A 19,481-nucleotide genomic window follows, 5' to 3' on the forward strand; every position below is an offset into this window, starting at 1 on the left:
TTCTTTTGCTCTTCCCTGCTAAAAAAACAGCGTAGACCAACACCAGCACAGCTGGTCACCAGCAAAAACAGCACACTGTGGTAATTGTACAGGAGAAGGAAAAAATATACTTTACTTTTAATGTAAGTCAACAGAACCAGATTCTTTTCCAAATCATTTTGGGCCGTTTCTTTTGATCCATCCATCATGAAATAGAATTCTATTCTATTAAAAAAAATCTATTTACACACAATGTAAACAACAACAGGTATTTTCAAATTATGTCAAAAACTGAAAAATGGAGATACAAGGTTTTTTCCACCAACAGCAATATGTTGCTGGTAAGCAGCAGCGGAAGTTCTAATCACCTACAGAACAGCACACTGTCACTCTCCAAAGAAAAACATGCATCTCCAGAAGGGCAAAAACATTTACTTTTATTATAAGGCAATGCAAGAGTAAGCCATGATCTCGTTCCCTTACCAAGTCGTGGCCACTACTTAATCATCTCATTCCCACGCCTTACTAAGTCGTGGCCACGCATTGGGATCTCCTTCCCACGCGTTAATAAGGCGTGGCCATTATTTTTATTTATACAGGATGTCACCAGCGGGGCTCCGTACACAACTCATATAAATACTTTTATAGGTTGTCGCAAGGCGTCGTGTTACAATAGGAGCATGCTTCAGTGTACACTTAAAGTAAGCAAGTGCCTACTCTACACATTGGAACGCAGCCACCCGTTCGAGAATGCAGCTCAGACATGACAAGATGATGCGGCATAACGTCGATTCTAGCCACTCTTAGCCACTCGAGCACGTTTTTGTCCGCGGTCGAATCTGGACGGTGGATGGACGGCAGCGCGGTAAAATGACCGACTACGGAGAGGAGCAGCGAAACGAGCTGGAGGCAATAGAGTCCATTTATCCAGACTCGTTTACAGGTCAGGTCTGACCGCTGGGTGCTTATTGTTAGCCGAGTTAACTCTGCTGTCTGTCCCGCTTGTCCCCAGCTGAGCGGCTTCTGCTGTCTTGGACTGGGCTGTTGGTACATAGAGTTAATCAGGTTATCAGTATTATAGCTAAATATAAACGGAATAGTTTAGTAAACGCTTCGAAGACGAGGTCCATATTGCAGAGGTTCTGTGATGTCGCTTATGTGATGTTAGCTTCGGCTAAGTGACTTGGGCAGAGTGCTGAAGTCATTGTAAAGTGTTAGCATGGTAGCTAACGCTGGTTAAGTACCTAAAGGCGTTAGTTATGAGTGTTTAATGTTATATAGTTTAGTTTCGTGAGTAAGAATGAACTGTTTTTTTTGTTTAAGCTCTGATACGTTTTGTTGGTAACCTGGTCGTTTTCATTCAAACAGTGCTTTCTGAGAATCCCACAAGCTTTACAATCACAGTCACCTCAGATGCAGGAGAAAACGACGAGAGTAAGTAACATTACTTACATTTACGGCATTTTGGCTGACGCTCTTATCCAATGTGATTATTTTACACAGGACGGTGAAGGTGGTGTTGGGAGTCTTGCCCAAAGACTCTTATTGGTATAGTGTACGGTGTTTACCCTGGCACTGAACCCCAGTCTACAGCGTAGAAGGCAGAGGTGGTGTCCACTACACTATCCCGCTATACTATCCCAGCTTACCCAGGTGGGGCACTGAACCCCAGTCTACAGCGTAGAAGGCAGAGGTGTTATCCACTACACTATCCCGCTATACTATCCCAGCTTACCCAGGTGGGGCACTGAACCCCAGTCTACAGCATAGACGGCAGAGATGTTACCCACTATACTATCCCAGCTTTCCCAGGGGGGGCCCTGAACCCCAGTCTACAGCGTAGAAGGCAGAGGTGGTGTCCACGACACTATCCCACTAAACTATACTTGTCTGTTTTTCTTTGACATTTTCTAACTTATTAGTGTCATTGTTGGGATGTTTACAGGAACCAGCTGTCAGTTAGCTACCATAGGCCGAAAAAGTACAATCATACAGAAAACCACGGAGCCCTGCTGATGACATTCTGTATAAATAAGAATAATGCGTGGCTTACTAAGGCGTGGGAATGAGATCGCGGCTTACTGAGTCGTGGCCACGCGTTAGGATCTTGACCCCACGCTTTACTAAGGCATAGCCATGACCACAACTTAATCATCTCGTTCCCATGCCTTACTAAGTCGTAGCCACGCACTATTTTTATTTATAAGGGATGTCACCAGCGGGGCTCCGTAGAGAAGTAACGTTATTACGTCTGTCAGTCTGAGCCACAACCTTACCACTAATGCCTTTTTCCCCACTCCACACTTTTATTGTGTCCAAAATATTCAGACAGCCGTCCTAAACGTAAATATTAGTAGTGCACATGCATGTGTAAAAGTATATTGCTGTTGTTGGAACAAAACCTCGTCAATTTTCAGTTTTTGACTTAATTTGTAAACACCTATTGTCCTTTACACTGGGTGTAAATTTCAAGATGAATGGACCAAAAGAAACAGCTCAAAATTACTCTTGGAAAAAATCTGGTTCCACTGACTTACATTCAAAGTAAATTAGGTTTTTTTTCCTTCTTCTGTAATAAAGTTGCTATTTTAGAGATACAGTTTTTTTTCCCTGACAACAGCGGTATATAGAAATATAGAAAAGTACCACCAATAGAATGGTACACTTTGGAGTGGCCACACAGGTGTCAGCTCACCCAGCTCAATGCCAAGTGTCAGCTAGAGGGACATCAAGACCCCCCAGCATTGGACTGTGGAGCAGTGGAACTGTGTTTTCTGGAGTGATGGAGCTCCATCCAATACCCTTGGGATGAGTTGGACTGGAGTGTTATGCAGAATCATCCAACATCAGTACCTAATGCTGTTGTGGCTGAATGCAATCAAATCCTCACAGCAATATTTAGACCCAACATATAGTGTAAAGCCTTCTCAGAAGGGTAGAGGCTGTTGCTGCAGCAAAGAAGGGACAAATTCCTTTTAATAGCCTTGATTGCAGAAGAAACATTGAATAAGCAAGTGCTTATAAATGTTTGGATATGTAGTGTATGCAGATAATGTTGTATTACTGACTGATGGTGCAGGCTGTCCGGTATTGCAGTGTGTGTAGTACTGTGTGCACTGGTACAATGACAATTACATTTAATACATTTGCTAGGAGCCCATAACCCAGCCTCCCAAACTCTCTTCCAGCGGTTCAAGTAACACTCAAGTTCACCTATGTGGAAAAATACCCAGATGAGCCCCCACTGTGGGAGATACATTCTCAGGAAAATCTTGAGGATTCAGACACGGAAGACATCCTGACATTGTTGAAGCAACAGGTAGCCTATAAAGGATCTTTCTTTCCCTTTTCTCAGTGTTTATACAGTACTGTGTGAAAGTTTTAGGCATCTAAGCAAATTTTTAAATAATTGACCTCAGCAGTGAGTTTATCACAATATACATTAGAATAAAGTCATATTCAAAATTCAGATAAACATAAAAACAATAAAAAGCAACAAGAATTTCTTGGGTCCATATTTTTCCTTGACACCTTCACAGCCGCCACAGAGACTTGTTAATATCATCAATTACATCATGAGCACAATTTACTGAAGCACCGATTGGTCAAGCCAGGAGTTACTTTTTAACTACATATAATTTCTGGATGAGAGGTTTGGAAATGGTTAAACAAACACACTAACATCGATAAAATCACTATATATATATATATATATATATATATATATATATATATATATATATATATAGTGTCATTGTAATATATATATATATATATATATATATATATATATATATATATATATTTATATATATATAGGCGGCTCGGTGGCGCAGTGGGTAGCGCTGCGATGGACTGGCGACCTGTACGGGGTGTATCCTGCCTTCCACCCGATGACTACTGGGATAGGCTCCAGCACCCCGCCGCGACCCTGACGGAGAAGCGGCTTAGAATATATATATATATATATATATATATATATATATAAAATAGTATACAGTGTGTGTGTGTGTGTGTGTGTATATATATAAAATCTCATTATATTAACACTTTTCTCAGCAAATAAACACAAACTACACAAATAAATAGATTTTGAAAATGTGTCTTGGGTGCCCTTAGCCTTTCACACAGTACTGTATGTTTATGGCAGGCATAAACATATGTAAATCATGAGCTGCACAAAACCCTCAACTAAAGCTGATATACACCCATAACAGGAGTGCAAATCTTTGTTTATGGCTGATTATACTTCTTAATTCTTTATAGCCATATTGGCCGACGGCCGATTTTGCATAAGCCTTTTCTTTGAACCTGAAGCTCACAATGAAGCTTAAATGAACACATGAAACACACAAGCACATTTCCAGGACTTTTGAACTGAGCTGCTGTGTAAATAACCAAGACTACTGTTACACCAATTTGCTCTGTAACCAACATTATTTGCTCTACGCCATTTTAAATTCATACATGAAAAATCAGCTGCCTATTTAAATAACATGAATCAGATTGTTAAAAGGAGGTTAAGAGGTGACTGGCTATTTAACATAATGAGTCATGCATAATTATGCTATGACAAAGTGTTGCAGCAGCATTGAAATACAGCACAAGCACACTTATAAGCTTGCATTATTTACATAGTAGAATTGAAACTAATCTATTTATTTGTGTAGTTTGTGTTTATTTGTTGAGAAAAATGTTAATATTTGAATAACAAAATTTATAGAATCTACATTAATAATAATAATATATATATATATATTTTTTTTTTTTTTTCTGGTTGTTAGTGTGTTTGTTTAACCATTTTCAAACCTCTCCTCAAGGAAGCCCAGTATTATATGTAGTTAAAAAGAAACTCCTGGTTTGACCAATCAGTGCTTCAGTAAATTGTGCTCATGATGTAATTGATGATATTAACAAGTCTCTGTAGTGGCTGTGAAGGTGTCAAGGAAAAATAAGGACCCAAGAAATTCTTGATACTTTTTATTGTTTTTATGTTTATTTGAATTTTGAATATGACTTTATTCTAATGTATATTGTGATAAACTCACTGCTGAGGTCAATAGTTTAAAAATTGGCTTAGATACCTAAAACTTTCACGCAGTACTGTATGTAGGACACAAACTGTGAAAAACAAATGAAGAATATATCTTTAGTGACATCACCGTGGCTTGCTGTTCACTGTGCGATAATGTTGGTCTTGTATTTTTATAGTATTTCACACTGTTTGAGATGCTGCAGTTGAAATCTCAGCCAAAAGTGTATCAGACTGTGCAACATGGTTGTGGTTATGCGTGCTACATGTCCACGTTCAGCTTGGGCCATCCGTCAACTCCTTCTGTTGGTGGTGATGGTATTCTGAGATTTTTGTCCAGAATTTCTGACACTGCCAGAACTTTAACAACGTCAGCTGCCTCTGCCACTATTATCAATACTCACTGCCTTAGAATTATTTCATGATTGAGACTTTTTTTTGGCTGAAGCATTAACTTGGCAAAAATCCTAGAGTGTAAATCTGTAATATGACTAGTTTTTTTTGTTCTACCCAGTATATTTATAAAGAATCAAGTGAAGATGAGCAAAGTTTTATTACCTTTCATTATGAATTACATTTCACTTGTCTTAATTTTGTGTCTGAAGGCAGAAGAAAACCTCGGCATGGTCATGATCTTCACGCTGGTGACAGCTGTGCAGGAGAAACTGAATGAAATAATTGACCAGATAAAGAGTAGAAGAGAGGAAGAAAAGCAAAGGAAAGAGCGAGAGGCAGAAGAGGCAGAGAAGGTAACATTCTCACGGCTCTCGTAAACAGTGTTATGAATGAACATGTATGAAGATTATCTTCTGCTTTGTTTATAATAGTCCTCTTCCTCCCTCAACTGCTTATCTGGGTCTGGGTCGCGGGGGGCAGCAACCTAAGCAAAGAGGCCCAGGCCTCCCTCTCCCCGGCCACCTCCTCCAGCTCTTCCAGAGGGATACAGAGGCTTTCCCAAGACAGTCGAGAGATATAATCCCTCCAACATGTCCTGGGTCTTCCCCGGGGGTCTCCTCCCCGTCGGACATGTCTGGCGCACTTCCCTAGGGAGGCGTCCAGAGGCCATCCTTACCAGATGCCCGAACCACCTCGACTGGCTTCTCTCAACGTGGAGGAGAAGCGGCTCTACTCCGAGCCTCTCCGGAATCGCCAATCTTCTCACCCTATCTCTAAGGGAGAGCCCGGCGACCCTGCAGAGAAAGCTCATTTTGGCCGCTTGTATCCGCGATCTTGTTCTTTCGGTCACTACCCAAAGCTCGTGACCGTAAGTGAGAGTTGGAATGTAGATTGACTGGTAAATTGACAGCTTCGCCTTCTAGCTCAGCTCTCTCTTCACCATGACGGACCAGCATAGGGTCCGCATTATTGCAGACGCCACACCAATCCGCCTGTCAACCTCTCGCTGCACCCTTCCTTCACTCGTGAACAAAATCCCAAGATATTTAAACTCCTCCACTTGGGGCAAAAATTCACTCCCGACCTGGACAGAGCATTCCACCCTTTTCCGACTGAGGACCATGGTCTTAGATTAAGATGTGCTGATTTTCATCCCAGCCGCTTCACACTCGGCTGCAAACTGGTCCAGAGAGAGCTGGAGGTCCCGGCCTGATGATGCCAACAGGACCACATCATCCGCAAAAAGCAGACGTGAAATCCTGAGGCCATGATACTGGACACCCTCCGCCGCTTGGGTGTTCCGAGAAATTCTGTCCATAAAAGTTATGAACAGAATCGGTGACAATGGGCAGCCCTGGTGGAGTCCAACCCTGACTGGAAACCAATCCAACTTACTACCAGCTATATGAACCAAGCTTCTGCTCTGTTTGTACAGGGACTGAATGGCCCGTAACAATGAGCCCCTCACCCCGTACTCCCGGAGCACTCCCCACAGGATCCCCTGAGAGACACGGTCGAATGCCTTCTCCAAATCCACAAAACACACACACACACACACACAAATACATATATATATATATATATATATATATATATATATATATATATATATATATATATATGCGCCCTGCGATGGACTGGCGACCTGTCCAGGGTGTATCCTGCCTTCCGCCCAATGACTGCTGGGATAGGATCCAGCACCCCCCCGCGACCCTGACGGAGAAGCGGCTTAGAAAATGGATGGATGGATGGATGGAGATATATATATATAATAAACTGACCACAGGAAAAAATTGGTCAGACAAATTACATATAAAAATTAATTTGGCTGATTTGGCTGCATACATTTACTGTTATTGATATTTCCTCGCATTTTCTCACAAGCGTGTGCTGTTTTTTAAATTAGCGGCAGACTGTATTGAACCACATTTAAAAGCTTTTAAAGTAATGAAAGTAGGAAGAAAGGATAAAATAAGGAGGAAACTAAAGCATGCCCTGATTGTACAGAGCTTTTATTATATACTACACTGATTTGTTTTTCCATTAAACTTAAAGCTCTAAAACAACTTATGAGAACTTTATTTCTGTTGTTTCCTCTTCCAGCAGGCGTTCCAGGGAACTGTGGTGACTATTGAGAATTTCCTGTCATGGAAGGCACGTTTTGAACAGGAGATGGCAGAACTGAAGAGGAAGAAAATGAAGGAAGATGACTCTGGAAAGAGTAAACTCACAGGTAATCATTTCTAATCAAGGTCATTAAAGGTTAATGTTTAAAAGTTTTTTTTTAACAGCATAAAATCTGGTTGCAGACAAATGTCATGGTTATAATGTGATCCTAGTGTTCTACAACTACACAGCTTTCAAATACACCGCATGACAAAATGTATCTAGGTGCCTCTTCTAATCAGTGAATTCACCTGCTTTAACGAGCCTAAGATGACCGTTTCTGCTAGAGGAGCTTAACGACCCCAGTATTAAACCGTGGAGCAGCGGAACTGCATTTTCTGTCAAATTGGGGTCTTTAATAGTGACGAGGAAATAAAACTATCACAAAAATGAGGTCTCAGGGAGTTGCAAGAATAGATATTGTGCTACCTTTTTTCTTTTGCAACACTTTTTTTTTGTCTTTGCGTTTTGTGTTTTACACTCCTATTTTTTTTTTCTGTAGTACGTTCCCCTTTTTGCATTACTCTTTTATGTTTGTGCATCAGTTTTGACCTGGTGGGGCGTGGGAAGAGGAGAGAGGTGTGGCTAAGATGGAAAGGCGTGTCATGGACGTTTCACGTCATCAGCTGGAGCCACTGCAGAGCTGCCTACACAGTTACCTTCATCTTCATTCATTAGTTCATGTGTTAGTACTTTAATCTTGGGATTATTAATATATAACTTATTCATTTGTTCCTGATTAATAACTCATTACTTTCTGATTAGTTATTAGTTAGTAAGTGCAGTAAATGAGGAGTGTTTCCAGCCAGTGAGACCATGATGAGAATACACTAACGTGGCTAGCAAGTTTGAACGTGTAGTACAGCCAAATGGTTCCCACAGCTGCGCATGCTGGTGTTGCATCTCCTTAAATTCACATTCCCTTTCACAAATCAAGCCCGCTACCGCATATTCACTCAACAGCAATCACCACTGGATCTACGGAAAACTAATGTAGCAAGGTGCTATTGAACTGTAGTACAGAATGAATTAAGTAAATCAAAGGGGTACACCAAGCTTCTAACTAGGCTCGGGAAAAGGAGGGTTTTAAGCAGCGACACACAAACACAGAGGTGAAATTTATAATTGTGTATTAAAGAATTGACATTTATCAGCAACCATAGTAGACATTTGAAGAAAATAACAAAAGAGAAACATTCAACTTTAGTCCACAGATGTAATGAGAAGACAATTAAACAAAAAAAAAAATCGCTACCCGGGTAGTCCCTTTTTTTCTCTACGTGCACGTTAAGTTCTATTTTTTCAAAAAAATTGGTCCGTATATACAAGTGTGTGTGTGAGGGCGTGTGAATGTCCAGCTGAAAAAAAACTTGCGCGTCCGGGGATATCTCGGTCCCTCTCTCTCTCTCTCTCTCTCTCTCTCTCTATTCCTGCAGCTGCCTGTAGAGCTGCTGCACAGGAGGTCAGGATCACGTGGTTCACTGGCTCGCCATCTCTCCTTCTATCTTGCAAAACTTTATTCATGAAAAAAAACCAGTCGGAGCTCTGAACTATAACGGCTGTAAAATGTTCGGCAAATAAGCTAGAATACTATGACTTTCTGTGCTAAGAGATCTTTGGTGGCTCCTATCTCGTGTAGTTAGTGGCAAAAAAGCATTTCTGCACGTATTTTATCTGCGAACTCCGTGAAGGAGTGGCATGTACACGAGAGAGAATTTGAAGCGTCTAGCACCAGGGAGAATAAGGGAGGGGTGGGGGGGTGGGGGGGGGGGGGGGGAGAAAAGGGGGGAGGGGGTCTTCTCATCTCGCTGAGCAGTAGGTGCTGTTATAACACTGAATTTAACCCCTTAGTGCACAGTTAAATTTAAGAGGGTTACATCCTCCCTCCCTGAATCTGCATGCGTCCCTGCAGGCAGGACACTTATTATACTACTTCAGAGGGCACTGAAGTGCTAATGTGAGGGCCTAAATCGAAATCAAGGGCTTGAGAGAAGGCTCTATCAAGTCCACCTAGTACAGACTGCATGATAAGGACTAAAGGGTTCCCTAAAGATTGATAAGCTAGTCTGTCTGGTGCCGTTCGATACCGTGTCGACCTCCTAGGTTCAAAATCTCCTTCTGATTGCTCTGCGGCTCTAGCTTCAAGTTGGTTTCCCATATCATGAATCTCAGACACCTGACTCGGTTCAGTAGTCTCTGTGGCTTCAACCTCGCTCTCTGCGTTCTGACCAGTTCCTGTCTCTGGTAGTGACACGACACTAACAGCACTACCAAGGGACAACTGATCCAGACTCTCCACTTTATCACTCGATACAGCTGAAGTCTGGGGGTGGAACACTTTTGCTTCTGGGTTCAAATCAGACTTTTCTAATCCCATCGTCTCTGGAGTAGACCTGACTTCCCTCCGAGGTTCTATGTCAGACTGAACATCCGATACACTTGATTGATTCTGAGACTGAGACAGATCTTTAGGTTTCCCAGATATTAATCCTCTTTCAATAGGAATCTCAATTGTTTCCACCCAAGTTGTGGATTGAGGAACTTGGTACTCAACCACTTCACATACAGGAACTTGGCAGGTGTCCTCTGCTATCCAATCCGAAGACTCAGGGGAATCAGTCCCTCTCCCCATATTATGTGGAGGACGAGTCACTGTCTCTGGGGTTTTCAGTTGTGCTGGTTCTGCCGCATGAGTGGGTAGAAAACCGCAAGGGAGCAGCAAGTCCCTATGCAGAGTTCTTTCTGGACCACCTGCATTCAAAGGTGTTACAACATAGACTGGATTGTCACCGACTCTCTTCACTACCCTGTATATGGTTTGGATCCACCTGTCGGCCAGTTTGTGTTTGCCTCGAAGACCAATGTTTCTCACAAGCACCCGGTCACCTGTTTCTAAAACAGACTCTCTGACCCTACTGTCATACCTTAGTTTGTTTCTCTGCGCCACCTTGTCACTATGCTCAATAGCCAGTTTGTAACTCTCCCGGAGAGTGTCCTGCAGCCTCTTTACATAGTCTACGTGTGACTCCTTTCCAGGGCCATCAGGGGTCAGGCCAAAAGCAAGATCAATAGGAAGGCTTGGCTGCCTGCCAAACATAAGCTGGTATGGAGAAAACCCAGTGGTGTTGTTCCTGGTACAATTATAAGCATGTACCAATGGCTGGACATGGTCTCTCCACACTGCCTTGTTTTCTTCCTCAAGAGTCCCCAACATTTCCAACAGCGTCCGATTGAATCTTTCCACGGGATTTCCACGTGGATGGTATGGTGTGGTCCGTGTTTTCTTGATACCTAACATCTGACACAAGTCCTTTATGACACACGATTCAAAATCACGGCCCTGGTCGCTATGGAGTCGCTCTGGCAATCCATAATGGACAAAGAAATTATTCCACAGAACCTTTGCTACAGTTTTTGCTTTTTGATCAGATGTAGGAACAGCAACCGCATACTTCGTAAAATGGTCTGTGATCACCAATATGTTCTTTGTCCCTCTACCATCAGGTTCCAGAGATAAGTAATCCATACAGACAAGTTCAAGTGGACGGCTTGTCTTGATGTTTACTAAAGGAGCATTCCTCTCAGCCTTTGCCTTGCGCCTAATGCATCTCTCACACTTCAAAATCTTCTCCCTCACATCCATGAACATCCTTGGCCAATAAAATCTGAACCGCACTAAATCCACAGTCCGTTCAATACCAAGGTGACCAACAGCGTCATGAAGGCCTTCAAGAGCTGAGCTTCTGAACTTTCTGGGAAGAACCAGCTGAAAATGGGGTTCTCCTCTAATGGTGCGTTTCCTATAAAGGACCTCATCATTTATAACAAACTGATCAACAATCCTCAGCATCAATTGGACTTCCTGGTCTTCTCGTCGTCTTGCTCTGTATGGAAGCCTCTTTTGTGACTTAACAATATCTATTACCCTGCTTACAGCAGTGTCATATCGTTGTTCAAGAGCCCAATCCTGCTGAGACATTTGTGGTAAGGTGTTTGACCCAGGAGCAAGTTGAAGGTGGACAAAATCGTCAGGTATGGCATTTACATCCATTGCGAGACACTCAACAGCTACGGGGGCATCACCGACAACTGAACCACATACCTGGAACCTCTGACAGATAGCACGAACTGCAGCTTCAGAAAGCGTGGGCTGGCCCACTGCGGTAAATTGCGCAACAATTTGTTTCACTCGATCATCCTCATCGGCTACATCATCTTCCTGTCCTGTAGGTACATGTGGCCTCCTAGACAGCCCGTCAGCATCTTGATTCATTTTTCCTGCCCTGTACTGAATGCAAAAGTCAAAGCTGGACAGAGCTGCAAGCCACCTATGTCCTGCAGCATCAAGCTTTGCAGATGTCAACACATATGTTAGTGGATTATTGTCAGTCATGACAGTAAATTTGGCACCATAAAGGTAGTCAAAGAACTTGTCAGTCACTGCCCACTTAAGAGCTAAGAATTCGAGCTTGTGTGTCGCATACCTCCTTTCACACTTTGATAGGCCCCGGCTCGCATAAGCAACAACTCGAAGTTGACCATCTTGTTCCTGGTACAATGCTGCACCGAGCCCATGCAAGCTGGCATCAGTGTGAAGAATATATGGGTGCTTTGGGTCGGCAAACCCTAAGACAGGGGCGGAAGTCAGCTTCTGAATCAGGGTGCGGAATGCTGTCTCACACTCTTCAGTCCATCTCTCATTAAATGGCCGCTTCCAATTGAGAGAAATGTTTACTTTAGATCTTACACGCCCCGGGTCAGAGGATCTCTTTGGAGGTAGGTAACCCACAGTTAGGTTATTCAGCGGTCTAGCAATTTTAGAATAGTCCTTCACAAATCTTCTGTAATACCCTGTGAACCCCAGAAAGGACTTCAGCTCTCGAAGATTGTTGGGTCTTGGCCAGGTAGTGAGTGCAGCAATTTTCTCAGGGTCCGTTTCAACGCCATTTTCAGACACAACATGGCCCAAGTATCTAACAGTTTTCCTGAAGAAATGACATTTGTCAGGGGAAAGTTTCAGCCCAAATTCTTTAAGTCTCTTTAGAACACGAAGGAGGCGATCTTCGTGTTCTTCTAGTGTGCTTGAGAATACTATGAGGTCATCTAGAAATACCAAAACTTCTTTAAGGTTCATGCTACCCACACACTTTTCCATCACACGCTGGAACGTGCTGGGAGCATTAGTGACCCCCTGTGGCATTCTGTTGAACTCCCAGAAACCCATTGGTGTTACAAAAGCCGTTTTATGCTTATCTTCCTCCTCAAGCTCAACCTGGTAATACCCTGACTTAAGGTCCATGACTGAGAACCACTTGGACCCAGAGAGTGCTGAAAAGGTTTCTTCAATGTTCGGTAAGGCATATGCATCCTTAATGGTTTGGTTATTCAATTTCCTATAGTCTACACACAGCCTTATAGCACCATTTTTCTTCTTCACCACAACAATGGGTGATGAAAAAGGGCTCTCTGACTCTCTGATTATATTGGCATCTCTCAGCTCTTGGAGATGGAATCTCACAGCTTCATAATCAGATGGATGTATCGGTCTCACCCTTTGTTTGAAAGGGGTGGGGTCTGAAAGACGAATGCGATGCTTGACTGCTGTGGTATGGCCATGATCAAGGTCGCCCAGTGCAAAGACATCTGGAATGGAATTCAATTTCTCTGCAACCCTCTGTTTCCACTCCTCAGACAGAGGTGAATCACCAAAGTTGAAAGAGATGGTCCTCAATGAGCTTCCTGAGTTCTGGACCTGATCTTGAGCAGTTACAACCGAAGAATGGCATAATGCATCGGCAGTGGATGGACTTGAACTGGAAACAGATGACAAGGGCGACAAGGACACAGGTGTTGACAATTCAGCTATATTTCTGTTGGTAGGGAGTCTGATGTCATGTTCAGTTGTGTTATGCAGAAGAATGGGAACTTTGAACGAGGACCGAGTTGGGCTGGAGAATATATAGCTGCAGAAGAACAGCCCATTAGGTAGGCTGGACTGAACAGATGGTTCAACAAGTAGCGGGCCTCCAGAAAGATAGGGGATATTTCTGGTAAACCCAGTTAAGGCCTTCTTTTCACCAGCTGGAATGACAGTACTTGACTTGCTTTGCAACTTTACTTTTCCAACCTTCCCATCGCCATTCTGTATTCTGTGTCTACGGCAGAGGTTTTTGACAAGTGATAAGTAAACATGGTCTTTGCCTTCTTGATGATCCTTTTTGTTCTGGCCATTTGCACATACTCTGTACAATGTATCAAGAGTATTTGTACCTATAAGTGCAGGAGCTTCAAGATTGGTCCTAGAGTCAGGCACAACTAGAGCCAGGGTGGTTATTTCTTCAGCTTTCCCGGTAATACACTCAGGGAATCGAATAGTGAGCTCAACATAACCGAGGTATGGCACAATTTGTCCTCCTGCACCTTCTACTTCAATTAGATTGTTCAATGGCAGGATTGGCTGTGATTTCAAATGAGTATCATGAAAAGATTTAGAGATAGTGGTTACTTGCGAACCTGAATCAAGGAGGCATTCACAGGGAGTTCCTTCTATAATAACTGAGGCTGTGCATCTGGGTCCGACCAATTTGTTAATGGTGGCATCATCATTTAATTGCATTTGTGTATGACTATTACATTCAGCCTCTAAACATGCTTGGCAGGTGATGGGGTTCTTATTGGAAGCCTGGGTCTCAGTACAGCCCTCTACTGACACCCTGTCTAATTTAAATGCGGCCCATGCCTCATTTTCCATTCATCCTGCCTGACTTTCAATTCTTTGTACTTCCTATCCACTAAGACTTTGTTTGGAGGGTTCTCACATTGTCTCGCTATATGTCCATCCTCACCACACTTAAAACAGAACCAGGCCCTAGGCTGAGTTTGGGGTTTGGTTGCTGCCTGATGAACCTGAATGTCGGTTTTCAGCACCTGTTCTTCAGTTGTTTTAGCTTTGCTGGAAACACTCTTTGGCTCTTTCTTAGACTTCTTAGAACCCAGCTGTATCCTTAATTCAGAGATTTGTTTCCTTAATTCTTCTGTTTCCGCTATATACGTCTGCAAGATACTAGTATGCATATCAGGATGTTGGGTGAATTCTGTCACTGAATGGGTGTTGAGGGTTGGCTTTACCTTTGAACTGCCTATGTGTCGCTGTAACCTGTCTAATTTGGCTGCTCGCCTATCTTCTTCTGTACGCACCTTAAGCAAAAGCTCTGCAAAGTCAGGGGGAGCATCAGTCCGTGACTCAAGTTGGAGTCCCAAGAGTAGCGACTGGTCCCAGCAGCCACGTGTAAATTGCCTAAGCAGCTGCCTATTTGCATCAGCTGCTTTCACACCATGTCTTTTCACAGCAGAGCTCAGGAGTATTTGAAGTCTCTGAAGATAATCAGATGCTCTTTCACCAGAATTCTGATGAGTGTTCAGAAATCTGGCAAATATTTCATCCCCATCCTCTACAAGACCATACGCTGAATCCAAGAGCTTGACATACTCATGCGGGGATGCTTGCAAACCCAATTGCTTCACAACATCTGAGGCTGGAGGTAGGAGGCTTTCCAAAATCTTTCTACGTTGCACATCTCTAGGCAGACAATCCTGAAACATTAACTCAACATGGAGACACCAAGTTTCAAAATCTGCCTCTCCGGGAGGTTTTGGGATACGTCCTGAAAATGACCTTAACCACTTTGAACTTTGGTTATTAACTGTTGAAGACATGTCATTCCTAACCACATGCTCTACTACTATGCGTTGTACTTCAGGTGGAACAAGAACGTGAGAAGGGACATTAGGGGTAGCCGCTTGGGCAGTGGGAAGTTGCTTGGGCAGCTTAGAGCGAGCAACAGCAGTATCAGGTGTTGCCTGTGTTGCAGGGAGGCTTTCCATTCTCCTTGTAGTCTTACTCAACAAGGGTGTTTGACTATGGTCTGAATCAGCGCCATCTGAATCTGATTCGGTACTGTCACTTTTATCAGGTTGGATAGTGATCAGTGAGGTATAGGCTGAGGACTGCATTAGTACATGCACATTATCAACTAGCCACTGAACTGAGGGATTAGCAACACTGGTTATGTAGCAAGGAAAATCAGGTTGTAAACAAGATAAGGGCTCCTCTGAATCGAACTCAACAACTGCACTGTAAATTTCTGAATCTGCTTTTCTCATCCTAACAATTTTAGTTACAGTCCCATACTTCCTAAAAGAAGCAACTATGTCATCATCAACATCAGTTTCAGAAATGTTAAGCATACATAAAGACCTCTGTGCGTGCACTCCAAACTTATTTTCAAGATCCATTTTAGTCTAGTTCCCTTTCAAAAAACTGGAATTGGCTTTAGTTACTAAACAAAAAAATAGTATAATCTTAGTATTGTGGTTTAAGTACTAATAACTCATAGACCGCAATTCTCGCTGCTATGTACAATAAACCCTCCTGGCTGGCTCGCCACTTTCTGTCTCTCTGTAGCAAGGTGCTATTGAACTGTAGTGCAGAATGAATTAAGTAAATCAAAGGGGTACACCAAGCTTCTAACTAGGCTCGGGAAAAGGAGGGTTTTAAGCAGCGACACACAAACACAGAGGTGAAATTTATAATTGTGTATTAAAGAATTGACATTTATCAGCAACCATAGTAGACATTTGAAGAAAATAACAAAAGAGAAACATTCAACTTTAGTCCACAGATGTAATGAGAAGACAATTAAACAAAAAAAAAAAATCGCTACCCGGGTAGTCCCTTTTTTTCTCTACGTGCACGTTAAGTTCTATTTTTTCAAAAAAATTGGTCCGTATATACAAGTGTGTGTGTGAGGGCGTGTGAATGTCCAGCTGAAAAAAAACTTGCGCGTCCGGGGATATCTCGGTCCCTCTCTCTCTCTCTCTCTCTCTCTCTCTCTCTCTCTCTATTCCTGCAGCTGCCTGTAGAGCTGCTGCACAGGAGGTCAGGATCACGTGGTTCACTGGCTCGCCATCTCTCCTTCTATCTTGCAAAACTTTATTCATGAAAAAAAACCAGTCGGAGCTCTGAACTATAACGGCTGTAAAATGTTCGGCAAATAAGCTAGAATACTATGACTTTCTGTGCTAAGAGATCTTTGGTGGCTCCTATCTCGTGTATTTAGTGGCAAAAAAGCATTTCTGCACGTATTTTATCTGCGAACTCCGTGAAGGAGTGGCATGTACACGAGAGAGAATTTGAAGCGTCTAGCACCAGGGAGAATAAGGGAGGGGTGGGGGGGGTGGGGGGGGGGGGAGAAAAGGGGGGAGGGGGTCTTCTCATCTCGCTGAGCAGTAGGTGCTGTTATAACACTGAATTTAACCCCTTAGTGCACAGTTAAATTTAGGAGGGTTACACTAAGTTCAGGAAATGTTAAAGTTACATGGACGTTTGTTATTGATTGTGTCAACAAACTGTAAATACCAGTGGTCCAGCTTGGCTAGTTGAAATGACGGGCTATGCGGCGGCTCCAGCTGATGATGTGAAATGTCAATGACACGCCTTTCCATCTTGGCCACACCTCTCTCCTCTTCCCACGCCCCCAAATCAAAAAGAGGTCAAAACTGATGCACAAACAAAAAAGAGTAACGTAAAAAGGGGAAAGTACTGCAGAAAAAAGTAGCAGCGTAAAACACAAAATGCAAATAAAAAACAGTGTCACAAAAGATTTATCCTAAAAAAAATGTTGCAAGAGAAAAAGGTAGCACAGTTTCTCTTCTCTGTAGCATTTGTGATCCAGAACTAATCATCTAATATCAGTACCTGACCTCACAATTGCCTTTGTGGCTGAATGAAATCCTGACAGCAGTGTACCCACATATAGTGTAAAGCCTTCTTAGACGAGTAGAGGCAGTTAGTGCAGCAAAGGAGAGAAGAAATGTTGGAAGAGCAGGTGTCTACAAACTGTCAGACATGTCATATACCTTGTGATGTTTAGTTTATAATATACAAATATATACTGTATGCATTATTATTGGGTAAAATAACATCAGCTATTAATATGGTGAGTGATTATGGTAGTTTATATGGACTGGTAGCCAGGAACCAAACCATTTTTCCATCTTTTATAGGAAAGCAGCTGTTTGAGAGAGATCATAACCTTGACACATCAGATATCCAGTTCCTGGAGGATGGTGAGTTGGTTTAGCATTAAAGCCCAAAAGGGTAATTGGGGTAAAAGAGTCGATACTCTGCAGCCAGGCCCAGATCATCCCATGGGTATCATGGGCATGTGCAAAGAGGCCTGAGCCACTAGAGGGCATCCCTGTGTTATCAGCAGTTATCAGAAAATCTAAATGGCTGTTTTGATTTGGGATGGGAACTTCACTAGCTGCTTAGCGGAATTTGTTATTGTGTTATGGCTGATCATAATACTAGTACTGTGTACGTGTCTGTCCGTAACGTCTGAGTCATGTTCTTCTCCATTCGCTGAGTAGCAATCATTCCACTATCCACTATAACCTCAGTTAACAGTAACCTTTGTATGTACTTGATTTGAAACTTCAGACTTTCAAATATCGTCCCTGATGTGTCTGGGAACCCTGTTAAAGCGAGACCTGATAGAGTAGAGGAAACCCATTTCCAAGTCAAATTTAAATGTCAGCTGCCCAAGTTAAAGAAAAAAGGTTGCATGGTCCTCGTCAGTAGTGACCTGTGAACTGTATATTTCCAGCGGTGACAAAGCCAATGCTGCAGTTAGTTTTCTACCATCGTAATGGTGCCATCATATAGTTTGCTGTGATATTGTAAAAAGTCCATGACCACCCAAAAAAGACATGCAGGAGCCCACCAAACATTTGTGCCCAGGGGCCGGTAATTTGATGATGCAGGCCTGTCTTCAACAGGAGAATCCAGTCTATTCCACAAAGGGCTGGTGTAGCTGCTGGTTTTCAATTCAAAGAGCAGGAGCACTAATTGTTGATTGATTCTAATTGTTTGGTCAGTGGGTCTCAGTCCTGCCCTTTGCTGATGGGACTCCTAAATGTAAATTATGACATGATGAAAAAATTAATGTAATTGAAATTGTTTTACATTGTACATATTTCAGTTTAGGGCTGTAATGATATGTGGCATCTTTAGGTGAAAATAATGTGAACATTTAAACTGCATTTATTTCAGTGGATTGATGTGTTGTTGAAATACAAGTTGATTATTTGTAATCTTCAGTAATTAAGATGCAATGCATGTTCCAAAAGTCCAAAAAATAAAGCTTTCACATAAGTCTTTTCATGTAGTTGATCAGCCAAGACATGTTGGGTGTCTTAATTTCATCTTTCATATTGCACTGGAGCTCTAATGTCGCTAACAAGTAAAACGGGGCAAATTGCTGTGGAATTTCTTTTCTGTTCTGACTGTATTCTCCTCTTTCAGGTGGGAACAGCGTTGAAGTGGATGAGTCTCTGTTCCAGGATATGGATGATTTAGACTTGGATGAAGACGACCCTGATTATGACCCCCTGGAGCTGGGCAGTGATGAGGACTAAAGTGGTCAAATGGTCAGCCTGAACGTGGACACACATGGCCATTCAGACAGCAGGCTAACCATGCTAAAAAGGAACTGTTTCTCCAGGCTGCAGGATTCTGCATATTTTATTGGAACTGTTTAATATGATCATTTCTACTGTTATGCCATTAAATCCCATCAGTCAGGAGCTGCTGATATTTTACATTCTTCATTTCTGTCTGTTTTCATATCCTCACAGAAATCAATAATATTGGAGTTGAAAATGCTGTTAGGAGTGTATTTTCTCTTTTCTGAAATCTGAGAAAAAGCTACTGTCTGCCCAAAACTTGTTTCACAGTTGATTTTAAGTTGAATTAAAACAAATTGGATTATGTTGCCCATGACTTTCAAAATGCTAGAAAACTCAAAAGTGCTTTTTGCATTGTCCATTGGTAGCAGTACAGCTGCTT

At 42.4% G+C, this 19,481-nt stretch overlaps 1 protein-coding gene across 2 annotated transcripts; it reads left to right on the top strand.

The window, feature by feature from the left end:
* Nucleotides 1-705: 705 nt before the first annotated feature.
* On the top strand, nucleotides 706-19,408 carry rwdd1 (RWD domain containing 1). 2 transcript variants are annotated; one of them, XM_017688571.2, is made up of 7 exons: nucleotides 706-922; nucleotides 1,348-1,413; nucleotides 3,168-3,298; nucleotides 5,617-5,760; nucleotides 7,514-7,640; nucleotides 17,639-17,701; nucleotides 18,939-19,408. In XM_017688571.2, the coding sequence occupies exons 1-7, from the start codon at nucleotides 850-852 to the stop codon at nucleotides 19,049-19,051; spliced, it is 717 nt and encodes a 238-aa protein (XP_017544060.1). In that variant the 5' UTR covers nucleotides 706-849; the 3' UTR covers nucleotides 19,052-19,408. The 2 variants fall into 2 exon arrangements, with proteins under 2 accessions (XP_017544060.1, XP_017544059.1); XM_017688570.2 differs by having other exon boundaries at nucleotides 708-922; nucleotides 7,511-7,640.
* The last annotated feature ends 73 nt before the right edge of the window (nucleotides 19,409-19,481 follow it).

The sequence above is a fragment of the Pygocentrus nattereri genome, chromosome 19 (genome assembly GCF_015220715.1).
Source record: "Pygocentrus nattereri isolate fPygNat1 chromosome 19, fPygNat1.pri, whole genome shotgun sequence".
Lineage (NCBI taxonomy): Eukaryota > Metazoa > Chordata > Actinopteri > Characiformes > Serrasalmidae > Pygocentrus > Pygocentrus nattereri.